Genomic DNA, 19,527 nt, shown 5'->3' on the forward strand with positions numbered 1-19,527 from the left:
AACTCCGGTATCAGCCTAGTAAACCTCCTCTGCACTCCCTCCAAGGCCAAAATATCTTTGCACAGGTGCGGCGCCCAAAACTGCACACAGTACTCCAGCTGCGACCTCACCAATGCCCTATACAGCTGCAGCAAGACCTCCCTACTTTTATATTCAGTCCCCCTCGCTATGAAGGCCAGCATCCCATTTGCCTTCCTGACCACCTGCTGCACCTGCAAGCTGGGTTTTTGCGACTCATGCACAAGGACCCCGAGGTCCCTCTGCACCGTCGCCTGCTGCAGTTTTTCGCCCCGTAAGTAATAGTCCTTCCTACCATTCTTCCTACCAAAGTGGACCACCTCACACTTGCCAACATTAAATTCCATTTGCCATTTCCTGGCCCATTCGCCCAGCCTATCTAGATCCTTCTGGGAGTCAGATGGTGAATTACTTACCACAGAATTCCCAACCTCTATTCTTATAGCCACAGTATTTAAATATTTGGTACAGTTCAGTTTCTGGTCAATGGCAACCCCCTAAGATATTGATAGGGAATTCAGTAATGGTATTTTTAAAGTTTAATCTTTGACAGGATGTGGGCATGGCTGGTTTGCCCAGTATTTGTTTCCCATTTTTGAGAAGCAAAGAGCTGTCAGAAACCAGGGGTTATTTTCAGTTGGATCACTAAGCAAGTATGCAGTGTGGTCCATGCTTGAGCTTGGAAGTCCAAAACAGTGAGGTGCTTGAGAGTTGTAGGGTCAATTAGCTGGATGCTACTGGAAGGGCCCCAAGAAAGTGCATACCTTGGAGAATAATGTGAACATAGAGAATGAAAGTGCATTCCTGAAAGCTGTGGCATGCCATGGTTAGTCTCCAGGAAAACTGAAGGAGATTTCAGGACCCATAACATATAGCGGAATTCTTTGACTTAACACTGTGTCAGTAGTAATTGCTTTAACACATATACGGTAATTTTATCTGATTGAAATATGAAATCTTGTGATATAATTTCTTTCCCTTCATAACTGTGGATTTGAAATTACTTTTAAAAGTTACTTGTCTCCCTTGTGATCATATTGTATGGTGTGAATCACATTGGCTAAAGGGTGTGGCATTCACAATATTGGAGCTCTCAGGAGATGAATCATCCACTTGGCACTTCTGGCTGAAAATGGTTGCAAGTTTTTCAGCCTTGTCTTTTGCACCAATATGCAGGGCATCCCTTCCATGCAGATGAGGATATTTGTGGAGCCTATTCCTCTCGTTAGTTGTTTAATTCTCCACCACGACGCATGACTGGATGTGGTAAGACTGAGCTTTGACCTGGTTCAATGGTTGCGGGAATGCTGCTCCCACTGGTTGACATGCAGCTAGTCCTGTGTTGTCGTTTCACCAGGTTGACACCTCATTATTAGGTATGCCTGGTACTGTTCCTGGCATGCTTTCCTGATTCTTCTTTGAACTGGGATTGTTTCCCTGGCTTGTTGGTAATGGTAGATTGGGAGATATGCTGGGCCATGAATTTACGTATTGTGGAAAAATACAACTCTGATGCTCTGGATGGCTCACAATACCTCATGCATGCCTTATTTTTAGTTACTAGATCTGTGTTCAATCTGTCCCATTTAGCAAAGATGATAGCACCACACAAGATGATGGAGGGTATCCAAAATGTGAAAATGGATCTTTGTCTCCGTAAGGTGTGTGTGGTGGTCACTTCCACTAATATTGTCATGGACAGATGCATCTGTAAGAGCTAGATTGGTGAAGATCAGGTCACGTAGGTTTCTCCCTCTTGGTTCCTTCTCCACATGTTATAGGCCCAGTCTAGCAACTGCGTCCTTTGGGATGTGGCCAGCTCAATCAGTAGTGATACTACAGAGCTACTCATGATGATGGGCATTGAACTCTCCCATGCGGAGTACATTCTGTCTCTTGTCACCCTCAGTGCTTCTTCCAATTGGTGTCCAACATGGAGGAGTACTTATTCATCAACTGAACGGTGGTGGTAGGTGACAATCAGCAGGACAGTTCCTTGCTCTTGTTTGACCTGATGCCATGAGAATTTATGGGGTCCAGAGCCAATGTTGAGAACTTGCAGGCCAACTTCCTCCCAACTGGGAACCACAATGCTGCATCTTGCTTGGGTCTGTCTTGCAGTTGGTCAGGACTTATCCAGAAATAGTGATGGTGGTGTGTGGGACTCTTGTTGCGTGAAATAGGTGCATTGAATATCAAACCAATATGAAAACCACAAAGAGGACAATAAATAAACCGGTATGCAACATTAGCATGTTGATACAGTGGCAATTTGTACCAGTGTTATGTAGGGCTAGGGGGAAGAGTATATACTGTGTGACATTTTGGCCCGATTATAACAGGATGGTGTCTCCTGGTTTATGAATGTACTTACAATCATATTCTAAACCACTACATTTAAGAATGCAATTGTAGTTGTCAGATATGTGAGTTATATGTTGTCCACTGGCAATTAACTTGGAAACACGGTTCCGTATTTTGATGCTAGTCAGATTTTAGACCTCCATGTAACTTTACTACAGAGTTCCTGCCACAGTGTCAGCATCTATCAAAATGCGAGAAGCAGCAACAGTAATGAAGTAAGACTCTGGAAGAACACGGAGGAGAGAACTGAAAGGTGTTACTGATTTTTGTCCACAAGCATACAAGTATTGACCCTAAAACACTGATTATCACCATGAAACATCACTGGTTCAATTCAAACCATTGTCTTAGAACTGCTGCAAATCCCATAGGCTACAGCTGCGCCTTCACGCAATGAGTGCCCATTTCAATTATGTCACTGTGCCAAATGGAGTCCAGTGATGACTTCAGAGAAAAAAAGGAATAAAACTGTAGGATCAATAATTCTATTTCAATGAAGCCCACTTGCTTAATCCTTTGAAACTTCAATAACTACCAGCTAATGGGATTCCCATTGCTAAGTTTTGAAGGAGAGTAAGGAAATGAGAGAAAAGCATCAAATCTCACCTTTGTCAGCATGCCACAATCTGACAGTCCATGAATGGAGACCCAAAGACTAACATAGTAGAAGTCTGCCAAAGATCATAGGCAAAGGGAAAGCTGCCACAAATGTTCAAAGTTCCACCTTTGTATTAAATACAAATTGTCAACTATGCCAAGTCCTGGCTGTAAATATTTGAGCTTAAAATAAGGTATTTGGTGCAAGTTGATACAGTCAACCGCAGTCAAATACATTGGAACACCATCTATCTTACCATAATCGTTTGTTTATAAAGTGCAATTCTTCACATTTTTATTTTGTTCCTCTGCCCCACACTCTGTTCATCCCACGTATTCACACTAATCCACATGCTTCAAGCTAAACTTACGTTGTCCATGCACACAGGTTCGAGTTCTGTGTTAAGCAACATTCAGATTCTTTGTATCCCTCTTCAAAAAACTTAACATTGAATTATGCACATTTTCAAAAATGTCTTTACATTGTGTCTCAGAGTTGTTGTCTCTTAAGTGAGCATCAATTTATTGATTTGGAGAGTGTTTCTAGCTAATACAGACAAAAGTTATATAGAGGTAGAAACTACAATATGGATAGAAGCATGTATTTATTTCACCATTCATGGAATTAAGCTCATATTCCCTTTCATTAAAGGTGCACTACCTGTACTGTGTTCAACACGCATAAGGGTATGTTTATTAAAAGTGAAAACTATACATAACATACTGTATAGAATAACAAATGGTTGGCAGTAAGTTTACAGAGTAATTGAATACCTGAGTTCTGCTACTTTCATAAACCCCTTGAGCCTCAATTTCACCATTTGTGACGTTATCAGAACTGGTCTGAATGAATGTCTTGTAACTCAGTGCCTGCCTCCTGCGTGTTTTATTTTTTAGGAATCTGCTGAGAAAATTGTAGTTATAGTTCAGTACTCGTCATGTGAGGCTGTTGTTCCTGAAATCAAAAAGCATCCACTGATGTTATGCCCTGATATCTACATAATTTCTACAGTGTTCTTTTTCCAGATACTTAGGGCCTATTTACTGCATCAATGGAATTGAATATAAACAACAAGTTAATTGAGCCTGTCATTTGAACTGCCAAACTCTTCAAGGTTCCTTGAGGGGACTTAATTCTGTAAATGCTTTTTTCTTACAAGGTCTTGCCACCAAAACATTCTGCCATCATACTGATCCTTGCCCAAACAGACAGCAACAGCTGCCCTTCAGTACCATACACTCCCCAGTAAGAAAGAAACTTAACAAATGATCAAAAAACATATGGGATGGAATTTACTGCCCTCCCCAGAGAAGCCTGTCACCTTCCCACATCTGCCCTGATCAAGTCTGGTGCTGGAGTCTTTGAATGGCCTATGAACTTCACTGCTAATTGATGCCCTTTCATTGGGTAACTAATGCCCATTGAAGGACCCCACCCTGCACTGCTTGTATTTATTTGTCATTACACGAAATGTAAGAGTGAACAGGCACCCAGAGGTTCCCTATTGTTAGGCATTCACTGCCTCATAGAGGGACCTGGCATCACGAAAGTGGGGTGCATCTGAGAGCCAATCGCTTTTCCTTGCCTCTGACATTCCTCTCATCTCCTCATGGCACCCACCTCACACAGCTGGGTACCTTGGCAATCCTGGGCCTTGGGTATGTATATTAAGAGCAGCAATCACCGCCTTCCCAGTGGCACTGCCAAGCAATATACAGCTGCCAACCTTTGGCTGGCAACTCAGAGGGCAGGGTTTCTATCCTCAGGGTCCTTGATCCTAGGGAAGGTCTGCTACTGCTTAGTTATTTGGCTGATTGGCATGTAATTTGCTGAAAGGAGGAGATCTGGGGCTTTCACTGGCTGTCCAGTCAATTAGAGATATGTTTGATGCCCACATTAAATTTCACCCATTTAGTCCACATATCATACAAAATGAAAGGAAAATCCTGGATTACAAACTAAAAGAATAGAAACTCCATGTAAAATTAATTCCCAGTTTAGAAAAATATCTGGAGCACTCACTGGAATTACTGACTTACTCCACCTCTTTTCTATCGCTGGTTCTATATTTCACGTGTTGTCCTGGTACTTGGTTACTGTTTGATTCAAAGCAGATTTCTCTGTTCTGCAAAAATACTGAGCTTATAAATTCACTGTTGTAACTTGTTCCTTTCCCACGTGTATTATAGCTACATATTGTGTGTAAGTTATTCATTTATTCCACACACACTCACATTTTGTCTCCTAATTGTGCAGCAGAGATTCAATGATCCGGACAAGGGTGTCTGGTGTAGGTGGGGGTGAAGAAGAGTGTAAAGGAGGTGAGCTACTGGGGGTGTTCTTGGATTCTGGTGATAGGGGAGAACTGCCACAGTCAGAGGGGTACATGGGATGCAGTGAAATGTCAGGCCCACGGTGAGCATCTGGTAACGGTCACAAAGGAGGACAAAATGTGTGGCTCAGATAACAGGCAGAGATAGAGTGAGCGGATAGTAATAGACATTGGCTGTGAGGGGAGGAAAGGCATGAGGAAGCGAATTGTGGATCACAAGGGAAGGTTCAAGGATGACAGGGGAGAAAGAAATGGTGACGTTGGGTGGGTCCATAATGTGTGTAAGTTGGTGGGTGACGGGGAGGGTAGAAGGTGGTGAAAAGTGACTGAAAATCTATGCACACCATTTTTTCAAGGCTGCTCTCGGTGACAAAGTTGCACAAGACATGTGAAGTGTGAGGAGGGTCTTTTCAGATGCGTGAAATTCAAGGTCAGCACAAGTGGTGGACTAAAAAGACACCTTAACAATTATGAGGCAACTGGATGTCAAAAATGCTCACTTGTGTTCTCTGGATGGTGAAGCCTGCATTGCAGCAGATTTGTTCCTGTTTCATAGGAAAGATGATGGAGCAATGAGGTGGCCTCCAAAGGGCATGGTTGGTAGAGTCAGCCAATTCATGAGTCCAAATCTCCATCCTCCAGGGTACATTGTCATGACTGAATAAGGGATCATGTGGCTAGTCTTCTCTGATGCCAAAGCAATCTTTATAGAGATTAGAGGATGATAAAGACATGCGGAGAAGTGTCAGCCCGAGATAATTTGCACATGGCTGTCATCATCCGGGTTAAAGAGCAATGTTTATGTATGCATTCATTTATGAACGGGAAGCATACCCATCTCTGGTCTTTCAGGATGTCCTTTACCTGAAAGTGGTGGCGTGAAATGGGAATGCCATGTGGGAGGCCAGATAAAGGGCTTCGTCCTTGCCTGATGGCCATGAGATGTAGGGAAACCTGTAAAGGACATATTTGCTTATGTTTCACTTCAATTCATTCACATATCCATTGAGGTCCAATTTCCCATCTGCTACCGCGATAACCTTCAGAATGGAAAATTCCACACTCATTTTGTTTGAGGTTTTTGCAGCTCTACTGCTAATGTTATAGTGAACAATTGGGAGAACCCGTGACAAAATTAAATCCTTATCTTTTAACGGTATATTGAATGTTGGTAATGGGCACTTATATGTCTCGCGACACCAGACCTGAAGGAGTTCAACTTTATACGGTATTCGTGATCCAGATTCTTACCCTTGTTTTCAAAATCCTTCATGGACTTGCCACTCACTATCCCTTCTGCCAGCCTTAAAAGATCTCTGCACATCTCCAATTCTACACTTCCCTACTTCCTTCACCCCACCATCGTCAACCATGCTTCCAATAGCCGACAGACTAAGCTCCTGAATTTCCTCTCTAAACCTCTCTTCCGTGAAGATGCTTCTTAAAGCCGACTTTTTCTTTTTCTAATGTCTCCTTATGTGACTTGATGACGTGTTCTTTGATGATGCTCCTATGAAGCACCCTGGAGCGCTTTACCATTTTAACATATAAATGAAGTTAATTTTCTTTTACCTCATTGCAAGGCTTTTCTGATGCAAGAGGGTATATTTCCATGGTGGCCCTCCTGTTCCCCTACAGTAACTTTTGTGGAAGAGCTATGGAACCCGAGGAAATTGTATTTCACTTATGGTTTACTTGCTTTTTTCATTGAACTTCTAGGAGATGAGCAGGAGACTCACCCTCCATACCCCCCTCCCCCTCCATAACCTCTCCCCCATCCATCAAAATTCATCCCCAGTAACTCCTCCCTGAATCTAATGAAGCCAAGAACACAAAGCCTCCTCTAATAAATCTTTGGCATTCATATGAAATACAGATTAATGTCTCTATTGCGTGTCTGTATTGTGATAGTTGGCTCTTCAGTGCAGGAGGTTGGTGAACAATCAATTAGTTAAGTTGATTAACAAATGTATTAAAAAAGCTACATTTGCTTCTAGATAATAATAGGAAGAGGTTCAAACAGATGACTAAATCCTAATGGAATAATTTGTTCTTTAACAACTGGAAGCAAAGAAAAACCATGCTGAATTGATCAAAGACAGATATTCTAGAATAGGAATTTAGGTAGATATTCTGGAGTTTTGCATAATAAACTCATCTGAGAAAAGCTATTTTTCATCAATTTTATTTAATATTAGTTAGCTTTGAGAAAGGTTCAATGTTAGCAGAAATTATTTATGGTCTAACCAAAGAGCAGCTTTCCGTGTGCCAACTGGATTTTTTGCTGTGACCCATATGATACTTTCCTTCACCTACCTTGAGAAGGAGGAAAGAAATTTTATTACTAGAAAAAGCTAATGGGACTAATAGGTCCCCAGGACCCGATGGACTGCGTCCTGGGTCTTAAAAGTAGTGGCTGAAGAAATAGTGGATGCTTGGTTGTAATCTTCCAAAATTTCCTAGATTCTGGAAAGATCCCAGTAGATTAGAAAACCACAAAAGTGATATCTCTGTCAAAAAGGAAGGAGACAGAAAGCAGGAAAGTATAGGCCAGTTAGCCTAACATCTATTATTGGGAAAATGCTAGAATCCATTATTAAAGAAGTAGTATCAAAACTTTTAGGAAGTTATAATACAATCAAACAAAGTCAACATGGTTTTGTGAAAAGGAAATCATGTTTGTCAAATTTATTTGTGTTCCTTGAGAAAATAACAAGCAAGATAGATGAAGGAAAACCAGTAAATATTGTGTATTTGGATTTCTAAAAGGCATAAGGGGACATGTAAAAGGTTACTGCACAAGATCAGAGTGTTGGGGTAATATATTAACATGGATAAAATGGATTGCTTAACTAGCAGAAAATAAAGTCAAGAGAACAGATCATTCTAGGCAGACAAACTATAATTAGTGGGATGCCACAAGGATTAGTGCTAGGGCTTCAACTATTTGCAATCTATATTAATGACTTGCATGAAGGAGCCAAATGAATTGTGGCCAAATTTGCTGACAATACAAAGATATGAAGAAAAACATAGTGTGAGCGTTTTCACTCCTGAGGCGGGTAACGCGAACCAGGAATTTTCTTAGCTTGCTGCACCAGATTTGAGAAAAGCTCCCCTGAATAGCAGGTTCTTCACTTTCGGCAGGTTGGATCAGGCCCACTGCTTCTGGTTGCAAATTAGAAGTCATCACAGGCATCTGAGTATCATGGCAGGCTGTTTGTAAGACATGCTTTCATTCCAGTTGTTTGCTCAAATTTTAGGCCCTCTTGCCATCCCCCCACCCCCATCAATTACTTATTCATGCCAACTTATATTCAAAGATATGCTCCTCACCCATTCCCAATGACTTCCTCATACTCCTCAATGCTAACGCATTGACCCACTCACTCTCCATGGACCCTCACATTCTAGATGCCAATTCATGACCCCTTATTGCTCCAATGCCAAGTCATCCACCACTCTTTGCCTTTACTTCCCCCATGCTAATTCACCCAGTATCCACCAAGGGCAGAACTCAGGTGATGAAAAATATTTAAAATATCTGTTACAGCCTTCGCTATATAAAAAAAAGCTGATACTAAACTTCTCAATTCCCGCAATTATGTAATGCCTTATAAAGCAAACAGGTTATACTCCTAACCCCACATAAAATGCAGCTAATCCTTTCGTAACCTCTTTGAGTGCCACTGAAAATTTGAACCCAGGGACCCATTGTTGGGTTAATTATCAGTTGTGGAAAGCAGTCAGTCATTAATAATGACACAATGATAGCCCTTAGGCTAATGCCAACAAATAACTATTATTACTGCTAGATCTGATTGTTTTTCCTCTCACTGATGCAGGATTTTTTATTTTTAAAGGGCTGGAGGTTTAAATAACTTGACAGTTCCACAGACCCTTTCTGCCTTTCAAGAGCTACTCTAAAAAGATGTAACTTCCATACTGCAGGCTATGGCCCTTGCTATAGCAAACAGTTTGAATTCAGCCCGGCCCCATTTCCCCCGCCAACAAAAATGACATATGTCGGAAATGTGGCTAGAACATCCAGATCCTAGTCCCACCAGCCATTTTGGAAGGTTCATGGGGTCTCTATGACTCTGTGATAATCTAGGTGAAATAATCCACAAAGGATATGGATAGGTTAAGTGAGAGGACAAAAATTAGGCAGATGTAATATAGTGTTGGAAAATGTGAGGTTGTCCATTTTGGTGGGAAGAATAGAAAAGCAGAATATTATTTAAAATGGTGAGAGGCTGCAGAATACTGTGATACAAAGGGATCTGGGTGTCCTTGTACGTGGATCACAAACAGTTAGCATGAAAGTACAGCAAATAGTTGAAAGGTAAACGGTTTGTTACCCTTTATTTCAAGATGGATGGAATATAAAAGTAGGGAAGTCTTGTTACAACTGTACAGGGCATTGATAAGACTGCATCTGGAGTACTTTGTGTAATTTTCGTTGGCTTACTTAAGGAGGGATACACCTGCATTGGAACCAGCTCTGAAAAGGTACAGTAGGTTAGTATCTGGAATGAAGGGGCTGTCTTATGAGGAAAGGCTAAGCAGGTTGGGCCTGTGGTCACTGGAGTTTTGAAGAATGAGAGGTGATCTTATTGAATTGACTTGCTTGGTTTGAATTTAAACAAGAGCTTGGGAGATAGTTGTTCGATGGTGCATTCTCCATGGCAATGCTTCTACCAATCAGAGTCCACTTGCCAACCAATCAGCACCCTTTTCACATGCAGTATAAATTGTTATTCTCTTCAAAATTTGGTATTTTTACGATTCTGCCCTGACTGTCAGATGAAAAGCTTTGACAACATATCTCTTTGTTTTCAGCTATGCTCAAGTTCATACCACCAAGCAACCATTGCTAAATGCCTACATTTGTAAAATGAAATAATTTCTAAAGTAAACTAAAATAAATTAATTTTTACTTGCTGCTGCCTCCCCTGGCTCCTCAAGCCTCCAACTCATTACCTGTTCCATTCCCCAACCCTTCACCTTGCTGCACCTCCTGGTTGCCACTGATTGTACCCGCTAAATTGTCCGCTCATCGGCCCTCTCCCCCTTTAAACTTCCCTTTCACTGACTCTCCTCCTCATGCACCCTCCCTCTTGCTGAGCCCCCTCCTCACTGCTTCCCTGGCTGCTGCTTCTCTTTCCCAAAAAAAGCCTTGAGCGAGGACTTTTGATATGAGCAGCGAGCGACAAGAAGTTCAACAATTCGCACCTCCATTTGGAGATTAAAATCCAACCCCATGTTTCAGCTCACATCACTGGGTGGAACAAATAGGCCATCCCTTCTTGTAATAGGAGCGTCAAAAACAGGAAACATCTACCAATCAATTCTGTGACCAATGCTAAGCCTGGGAGACATCTGGGGCTGAATTTTCCCTGCCCTTAAAGATGGGTTGGGTAGTGGGGACACTGGTAACTTGGTAAGGGAAGATTTCAGGAGGGAAGTCCAACGTCTTCCCACTATCAAAGCACATTGCCTGCAGTGGGATCCTCAGTGGTGCAGCTGCTCATTTTATGGCCTACTTTTATGAGCTACTTAAGGGCCTCATTAGGTACCACTTCACTATCCTATGCGCATTTTGTCTGCTTCAGTAAGGCCTGCGAACTCATGGGAAGACAGCCAAGTAAACCTGGTGTTTCTCAGTGAATTCCCAGGGGCACCCTTCTTGATGGGAGTTCCATGGCCTATCGAGGAGGCCCCTGTGGTACTGGTTGACCTCAGGCAAAGTTGCCTGAGCAATCCGCCCCCTCACTAACCAGTCATTGAATCCTTGCATGTCTCTTTCTTAACTGACCCACTCCTCAAAAATCTCCAGGGTCCTGCTATAGCCACTGCTGGGCTCCTGACTAGAATTCAACCTGGCTTCAGCATTGGTTCACTGAAATTCAGCAGCATGATGACTTTGAAATTGATTTCACCAATATGCAGTTATGATTATTGTGGAGAGACGGATCACTGAATGGGCAAGCGGTTTGTGACTCCGTGATAGTTCCAAACGCTGTGACAGCAAAATTGTTCTTCTTTGTGGCACTCCCAAACTGAGAAGTTAGTCTCCATCTGCAGAAAATCAGTCATTAGATGTTGTAAGTAAAATAGCAATGTTTAAAAAAATAAATGAATTGATAGAATGGATTCCTGCTTCAGCGTGCAAAACTGTAGAAAGTAGTATTTATTTAAGCCCACAGTCTCCAGTCTGTAGATAAACACACCCTTCTTCTCCAGAACCCAAAAGTACCATCATTCCATTTGGGACATTATGATAAATTTAGGAAGTATTCCAGAAATGAGCTTCACTAGTTTCAAGGCTGCACGATAGGTGGTGTACCTGTACATACAAACTCCCTTCCTAAGTAATAATAGTTATTAAGAGATTTTTTTTGGCATTTTGGTTGTGTACAGTTGATCTTTTGTAATGGCTTCAAGGTGTACGTAAAGAGATTAGTCAACAAGCTGTAGCAAGTGAACTTAATAACAGTCCTAGATCCATATTAAGCATAGAGGCTAGAATGGTTAATGTTCCTATTTAGAAGATGAAAGATGCAGCTCAGACAGCATTTGTGGGGGAAAAACAAGATTTAATTGATTGAATTTTCTGGCCCTGTGAAGATGGGGGTGAAGGGGGCTGGAGCTGAGAAAAATCGGAGATGCACGTTGGGATGGCTCCTCAACCATTCCGACCTCCAGAGAAGTTTTCCAGGGCAAACAGGGAGCAGAATTAGCTGCCTGCTCCACAGAGGCAACCAACCAGAATTAAAAGATGAGGTGCTGCTTCTCAAATTGAAGTTAAGCTGCATTGGAGCAGCACAGGAGACCGAGGTGGAGAATTAAATCGATGAGCTGTCTGATTTCCCACTGCTCCCAGAAGAGCAAGCTACTTATTGGTGCTAGATTTGTGCTTGCAACTTGCTGCTCCCATGAGATCTAAGCTTGACCAGTGAAACATTTCAGACACCTTGCTTGTTGTATAATCTGTTTATCGTAACCACCCTTCCCACCACCCGCCTGATGTACACCCCATTTCAAAATCACTTCTTATGGAAGAACCTGATGAGACCTATATGCATTGGAGATGGCAAAGAAATAGGGGTCAACTAAAGGGACAGGACTAGGTTAAGTTGTTTCAGCATGAATGGATGGCAGCAATGCCTTCAAGCTCTAACTTAGTGAGCTTCACTTGTATGGACCAATATTAGTTTATATATACATATCTTTTTTAAAGTTTCCTTAATGACACACGAAGTAAGAGAGAATATACTAAAAGTTATTTACCCCCCCCTCACCCCAAGAGTACATCTAACTGCCAAGATCGGAAGTACAATATTGTCAATCATTCACTTAAAAGGAGCACAAGTATGTATCAATGAAGGTGGCTAACCAAATGGATATGAACATCTTTTGTTTCTTTTTCACAGACCCAGAACAGAATGAAGCTGATGGCAGATAATTATGAGGAGGACCACCTGAAATCCTCAGCACATTCTGAACAGACGAATCATAAACTCTCCCCAGAACAGGTGAGAACCATTTTGTTATCTAAATGGGAGTTGAACAGTTAGTGCTTAGGGTTTACATTGTACTGTTAACCTTTCTCTTGATGATGTGTCTGTGTTAGGAATATCCTCTGCAACAGACCTGGATCAAGTTTGGAGTTTAGTGATTTAAGACTAGGAGCAGCGTGAAGGGCTACAAAACTGCACAATGAAAGGGGATATTACTTAAAATTGCAAAATCATTAGGCTGGTTATGTTCACTATCACCTTATGTACATTAGAATATTGTCATATGATTCCCTTACCCTTTACTTGAGCAACAATGAGGCCAGTAAAACTGAGATTGATGCCCTTTGACCTAGTTGGCACTGCACCTGTGTGAACTCAACCCATTTGTTTTGCCCACAGCAAACCCAGATTGCAGTCAGTTCATTTGCTGGCACAAGTCTGAGTGCACATGGAAGGATTAAGCATCAATGAGTTCCTCTAAGAACCCCACCAAGTCTGTATCCCAGACATAAATAACACATGGTGGAGCAGATCAGTTTATTTCATAATAATGGAAATAAAATCAAGTTCACAATTATTTTCAGATATTTTTTGGACATGAGACTAGCAATGATTTAGCAACTGAACCCCAGGGGTAGAGGTGTGTGTCTATGGGTAAGAATGCCTGTAGATAGATATATATAATTATACACACCAGAAACTCACTGGTTTTACTCTAACAATAGCCAGCTTGTTTTTCAAAGGATGATTTTATTTTTTATAACTGCAGGCCATTTAGTAAACTGTTATTTTAAAACATTGTTATAATTAAAGTTCAAATCATTTTAAAAAAATCATAAGCAGGATGACTACATCTTTTGAAAAAACCCATCTCACTGATCAGTGTCAACAGCTTATGAGGTACATTATTAAAATCCACTTAGACTCACGTTAAAGCCTGTGTGTTGTCCTAAATATATCTGTACCTCAGTTCTTTTGAGTAAATGGACTGTGCCGTAAACCCCTTGACAATATACCCAAAGAAAGCATGCACATTAAAAAATATGCAAGCACTTCTGACTTTTTAAATGATGTAGTGGTCACACATACATGGTCTGGACTTTCTTCCCCCATACTGCAGCTCATGTTGTGGTTCCTGTTCCAATCACGGTCAGATGTTTATATATACGATTCCTAACCAGTAAATGGTTTTCCAGGTACCCATTTTTTTCCAGTTCAAGTAAGTGCCATTTACTGGCTGCTGATTGTTACTCATTTAATTTTGGCTTTCCATGTCACATGATAGACAAATGAGCAACAATTGAATTGATTGTTGGAATTTTGGGTGTGAAAGGACATGCCAAGCACATTTTCTGGTTTCTCAATCGTCACTCAACCATTTTCATCTTCTGTATTTTTTGCGTTTTTTGCAAACAGCCGGTTTCCATTTTTGTAAAATTATATCCCCAGACTGAATTGTTGCACAGCTTAATTTAGTGAATATAGTCCAAGCAGATAAACACTAACTCAGACACTTGTCCCTTCCCCTTAACATGTTGATATCCAAACTTAAAATCAGGATGCTCTTACTCATTCTTTTTCCTTTGTCAAAACTGTGAACTTGCTTGTCTCCCTCAGTTTTGCTTCTCAGCTACAATCCAAAGGCTTTTAAAATCTAAATTTGGCATAAGTTAAACACAAACTGCGATAGTTACATTGATTTTCTCTTCACCTTTATTGTCTTCAACCTTAGTGGTTGCTCTGCGCCATGTACAATGACAGAATCCTGAAGTTGATAGCAGAAGAGTAATGTTAGGCTGACAGCAATTAGAGATTGCCATCAGGCTGTCATATTGATAATTACAAAATGTGCAAGTTAGGCTTAAAAAATACGATATTTTGCTGTCCAAATTGGATTGATACCCTCGTAGATCTATCCCATTCCCGGTAAAATTAAAAAGTGTATTACATTTCGGTGTGCCGAGGTAGGCCTGGTTTACAGATGAATCCACTGTAAATGGGATCAAGTTGAAAATGATGACGATGGTTATGATGATCAATGTCAATATTCTAATAAGTAGAGATATAATTGCTATTTTCAAAGAAGTGCAACACTGTGGAGAAAGAAACACAAAAAGAAGGAATGTGAAAAACTTAGTTTTGAAGAACTAGTGCCTCAACAAGCTTGTCTGAAATGAATTTTGAATGACTCAGTCTGAACTTCAAATATGTTTGATTTTCCTGTGATAATTTTGTTTCACTTTACCATTTATACCAAACTCTTCTTATCTTCAGTTTTTACTTCAGCTTTCTGTTGGGGAGTCAGAAATGTCTTGGCCCACACTTAAAATCAATTTTTTTCCACTTAGAATGTTCTCACTTGTAGAAGACCAAAGATCTTAAATAATTTTACTCTCCTCCATTCCAGACACTTTGGGGGGGACTTTTAATCAAAAAAAATTGATTTGGATTGGGCGGTTAAAGTGTTAAAAATCAGAATTTGCAATTCAAACCTGCCTCCAACCCACCCAATTCCAGCTTTAATTGGGTGGGAAGTTGAGTGCATGATCAATCTGCTGTATTAGGGCAAGTTAACACTTCAATTATGATAACTGAATTCATTGTTATTTAGCTTTTCATTTCCAAATGTAGTTGGCTGTTTTTCCCAAGCTTCAGGAAACCCATCAACTACATCAAGATGAAAGCTGCTGGATTTAGGAGATAAATACCTTTACACCTATCTGCAGGATCCAGTTGTCTGGGCAGTCACCAAATTCCCCATCACTCAGCCCTCCAATCCACCCTCCCTATACCTCTTCCCAAGCCATCAAATCCCCATCTCAATTTCCAACCCCTTTATTGCCCCCCAAAGTCTGGTTTCTTTCCCTCGCCTGCAATCTATCCCACCCTTTCCCCAGCCCCCCTCCCCCCATCCCGGGACTCTGAGGTTCTTCCCAAGTCTGTTACAATCCCTGCCCTCAAAAGGCCATTGACCTCATGACTCTTCCCAACAAGGCCTCCAAGCAGCCCTGGGATTAATTGCCTTCGACCACCTCCCAGAACCCCACACCTCCTCCCTCCCTGGGCACCTACTTTCTCTCCCCATGGACAACCCTCTATTCTTTTCCCCACCCCCACAACCCCCCATTAGGAATTCTAACTTCCACGAAAGGAATTGTACAGCATATTAATATGAAAGATGGTCAAGTTAATGGAGATTTTCAGTGTTCTGAAAAATTTTGAGAAAGTAAGTAACAAAAGATCCTTTTATTTGTTGAAAGGATAACAAGGCAGCATTAACTGAAGGTTGTGACCTTTTCAATCTGTGACTTCCGATAACATGGAATGGTTATGACAAGTGGTATTAAGGTTTGAAAAAGAAATGGACAAATATTTGAAACGGCAGAATATAAAAGATATGGAAATAACATTAGAGAAGATAACTGCAGTTGAAGAATTAGCAAAATGGTACCTTCACAACTATATCACTCATGCAGTTTATAAGGTCATTTTCTTTTGGATGCTATTCAAATTTATTGTTGTCATTATGACACTCTTAGACATAGTTCATTTGTGTGCCACAAAGCCAGAAACACCAAATGAAAGCTCTCTTGGAAAGATACAAGAGCCATTTTTACAAATACACACTGCCCACTAGGAGCGTTTATTCTACACTCAGACCTGTGAAACATCATGAGAAACAAAATGTGGTGATTTCAAAAAGGCTAAAAACTTATGATTATTATTAGTTTCAGAATTCAATATGACATCTGAAACACTTTTTTTCTAAATGTACTGAATTTAAATTATTTAATGTGCTGCAGTGCACAAATCAATGTATATGTTCTCTCTAAAGTACTGCTATGAAACATCTTCATTAGGCTATATGAGGTTGCTCCTGGGTAGCAGGCAAAAAGTGAGTGTTGTGCATTCACAGCAATCAAAAACACACAGTTGCAAATGAAATCTAGTTAAATTTATCCCAATCTTATCAACATATGAACAGTTTTGCCTGAATGAAGGAATGAATACTGGGAATTTGCTTGTATCAGTGCACAGTGATGGCTTTTTTTAGAAAAGGACTAATTATGATTTGTTCTTAATTACAAGTGAGTAAGGGCTACTTCTTTCCATCCTCCTCACTTCCAGTTTGGTCAAATGTGATATCACCCATGCTCAGATTTAGCTTCACATTGATGCTGAGATTAGTTTCAAGGTGTAGGAAATCACAGATGCACACCCTCATTCATTTGCTCCAGTAGTAAAGCTCTTTCCCTTTTTATTTCTTTTATCACCTCTCAATGAATGAATACTATCTTAAGAGTATTTCATACAGCCTGAAGTTCCTAGTACTTTTGTGCAATGTTAACTTTGCTCAGACATATGCATGTTAATTACAGTGAATTTAAATTTGCAACCTATGAATGCAATGAAATGACTTTTGAAAGCGGAAGTTTCCTAATTTACAGTATTGTGTTGGAAGCTCAAGATAATATTGCTAACTTAATTGCCTAGGATGTTCTGCATATCTGTTGCATGAAGGTAAGTGCAGGTAGGCAGACATTTGTTAAATATGACAATCGCTTAGCTGCTATCCAGATAGAGGAACAATATTCTGTAGGTATTGCTGTCATCTCGCCTTAGCTATTATAGTAAAATTAACACAGCCCATTATTTATTTAAACAGTAAGAAACAAAGAAGTAAGATTACATTAACTACGACTTGACCTCATTTGGGATGAATTTCAAACATTGGTTTCAATGTAATGTTCTCTGTATCCATTCTTTGAACTGAATAAGAGTACCGATGGACTCAGATTATGCTGCTCATGATGTCACTCGTGGGTAGCTCTGGTATTTGTATTTGTACATTGGGAATTCAGGTCTGTATTTGTCAGCTGTAGTAATGACTGAAGAATATTTCCCTTGGAAGGAGAGTATGCTGGAATGGGCCCCTTTGTGTAGATTTCAGGACAATACTTCCGCTGATGCAAGATTGAAACCAAATCAGTTTCTGTGATGAGTCCACTGTACACCAGGGTGCACTGTTTTGGGAAGCAGTGGGAAAACATTCTGGGTAAACTGGTGCTTAGGTGGTAAAGTGCCACTTGAATCCACCTACATACTTGAAGTGGAGTTGTCTAGATTTCAACCATTAGCAAGTTTTGCTATCTGGGATTCTGTGGAGATCAAGAATGTATTCCAGAGCTATTTATGTACATTGTTAAGTTTGTACACTTCTGATGTTTACACACCTCTGAAGTTTACAGTATCTGTTATCACAGTTGCAGACTGTTATGTTCAAATTTCCATGTCCAGAATAGGAGAACTGGATTTTGTTGTGAAAACACAGGGATTGGATTACCGCCTCGATGTGGCTTATATGCTGTCATGTTCCATCAAGCAATACCATCGACAGCTCCTTGCTCCACTGGGCCATCCATGTCACAAGGTCAGGGAGGTGACAGGAGAAGTTAGGTTCAAAAAATCCTCAAGGGCAAAGCAGGTGAAAGAAGACTGTCCCACACAGAACTGTAAAGGCAGAAGGCTGCTGCTGTGCCAAAGACACCGTGGGCTCGACACATCACCAGAATCTGAGCACCAACCCATCGAGGTATGTGGACAAAGACAGCCCCTACATTAAGGGCACAGGCAGCTTTCTACCAGGGTCCATGCCAAGTCCTGTGGCAATGGGGACAGAGCTGTGAAACTGGGAGTCCTTAGTAAGGAATCTGCACGAGGCAACAGTTGCATGAAGCCCATTGGATACTTCTGTAAAGACAAAAGCGTCTTTGGTGGACAGTGGCATCTGTGGCTGTGCAGTCTCCTTTGGGATACTTTCTGTTCACTGCAAATGGGGAGGGGGCTAAAATAAGTTGTGTCACTTTCTCCTGATTGGACAACCATATCCTGCATGATCACCACCTTCCTGGTCAAAGAAAGAAAGTACTAAAATTTGCAGCTTGGCATGTTAGAACATTAATGGATAATCTCAAGACTGACAATCCAAAATGAAGAATTGCAGTCATATCATGTGAACTATTAAAAATCCGAACTGACATTGAATCATCTTCCTGGGAGAGGAAGCTGCAGGACAAAACAGCAGGAAAGGAAAGGTTGATCTATCGGGTTCGTTTTGCATTCTGAATAGGCTTTTGAATGCACCATCAGAACTTTCCAGTTGTGTAAATGAATGACTTACGACATTTCATGCAGAGCTAATTCATAACAAATGTACCACATCCAGGTGTGGCCCCGATGAGGAAAACCTTTGCTCTGACTTTGATATCCTCACTGCCATTCCATAAGAAGAACAGATCATCATTCAGGTGGGGGTGGGGGAGTATTTAATGCTATGATTGATGGCAACTCCTACATCAGGTGTGGAACCATTGGAAAAAGCCAATGCGAATGGCAGGCTCCTGTTGACAATGTATACTCAGCATGGCCTAATTATTATAAGCACCCGCTTCCACCAGAAGGACAAAAACAAAACTACATGGAGGCATCCTAGATCAAAGTATTGACACATCCATGGTTATTGTTCAGGTCAAAGATCTAAATAAAGTTTGTATTACTCAATCCATGTAGGGGTTGATGCAGCCTGGACAGATCATGGACTTAACTTGAGCACTCACCAAGACATCACAAGGGACGAAGAGAAAGAAGATCAATGTCTGACTCCGAAGGCAGCAGGCTGAACAGAGGAATTT

At 40.9% G+C, this 19,527-nt stretch overlaps 1 protein-coding gene across 4 annotated transcripts in view; it reads left to right on the forward strand.

Annotated features, from left to right (window-relative positions):
- LOC145344087 (ELKS/Rab6-interacting/CAST family member 1-like) overlaps nt 1-19,527 on the forward strand; it is a 789,164-nt gene that overhangs the window by 602,205 nt on the left and 167,432 nt on the right. For all 4 annotated transcript variants that reach the window (XM_080190908.1, XM_080190909.1, XM_080190910.1 and 1 more), the window contains one exon: nt 12,749-12,850. In XM_080190908.1, the coding sequence (XP_080047034.1) occupies nt 12,749-12,850 (102 nt within the window). The remainder of the gene's footprint in view (nt 1-12,748; nt 12,851-19,527) is intronic.

Source organism: Carcharhinus amblyrhynchos, chromosome 6 (genome assembly GCF_965287045.1).
Source record: "Carcharhinus amblyrhynchos chromosome 6, sCarAmb.v2.hapA, whole genome shotgun sequence".
Lineage (NCBI taxonomy): Eukaryota > Metazoa > Chordata > Chondrichthyes > Carcharhiniformes > Carcharhinidae > Carcharhinus > Carcharhinus amblyrhynchos.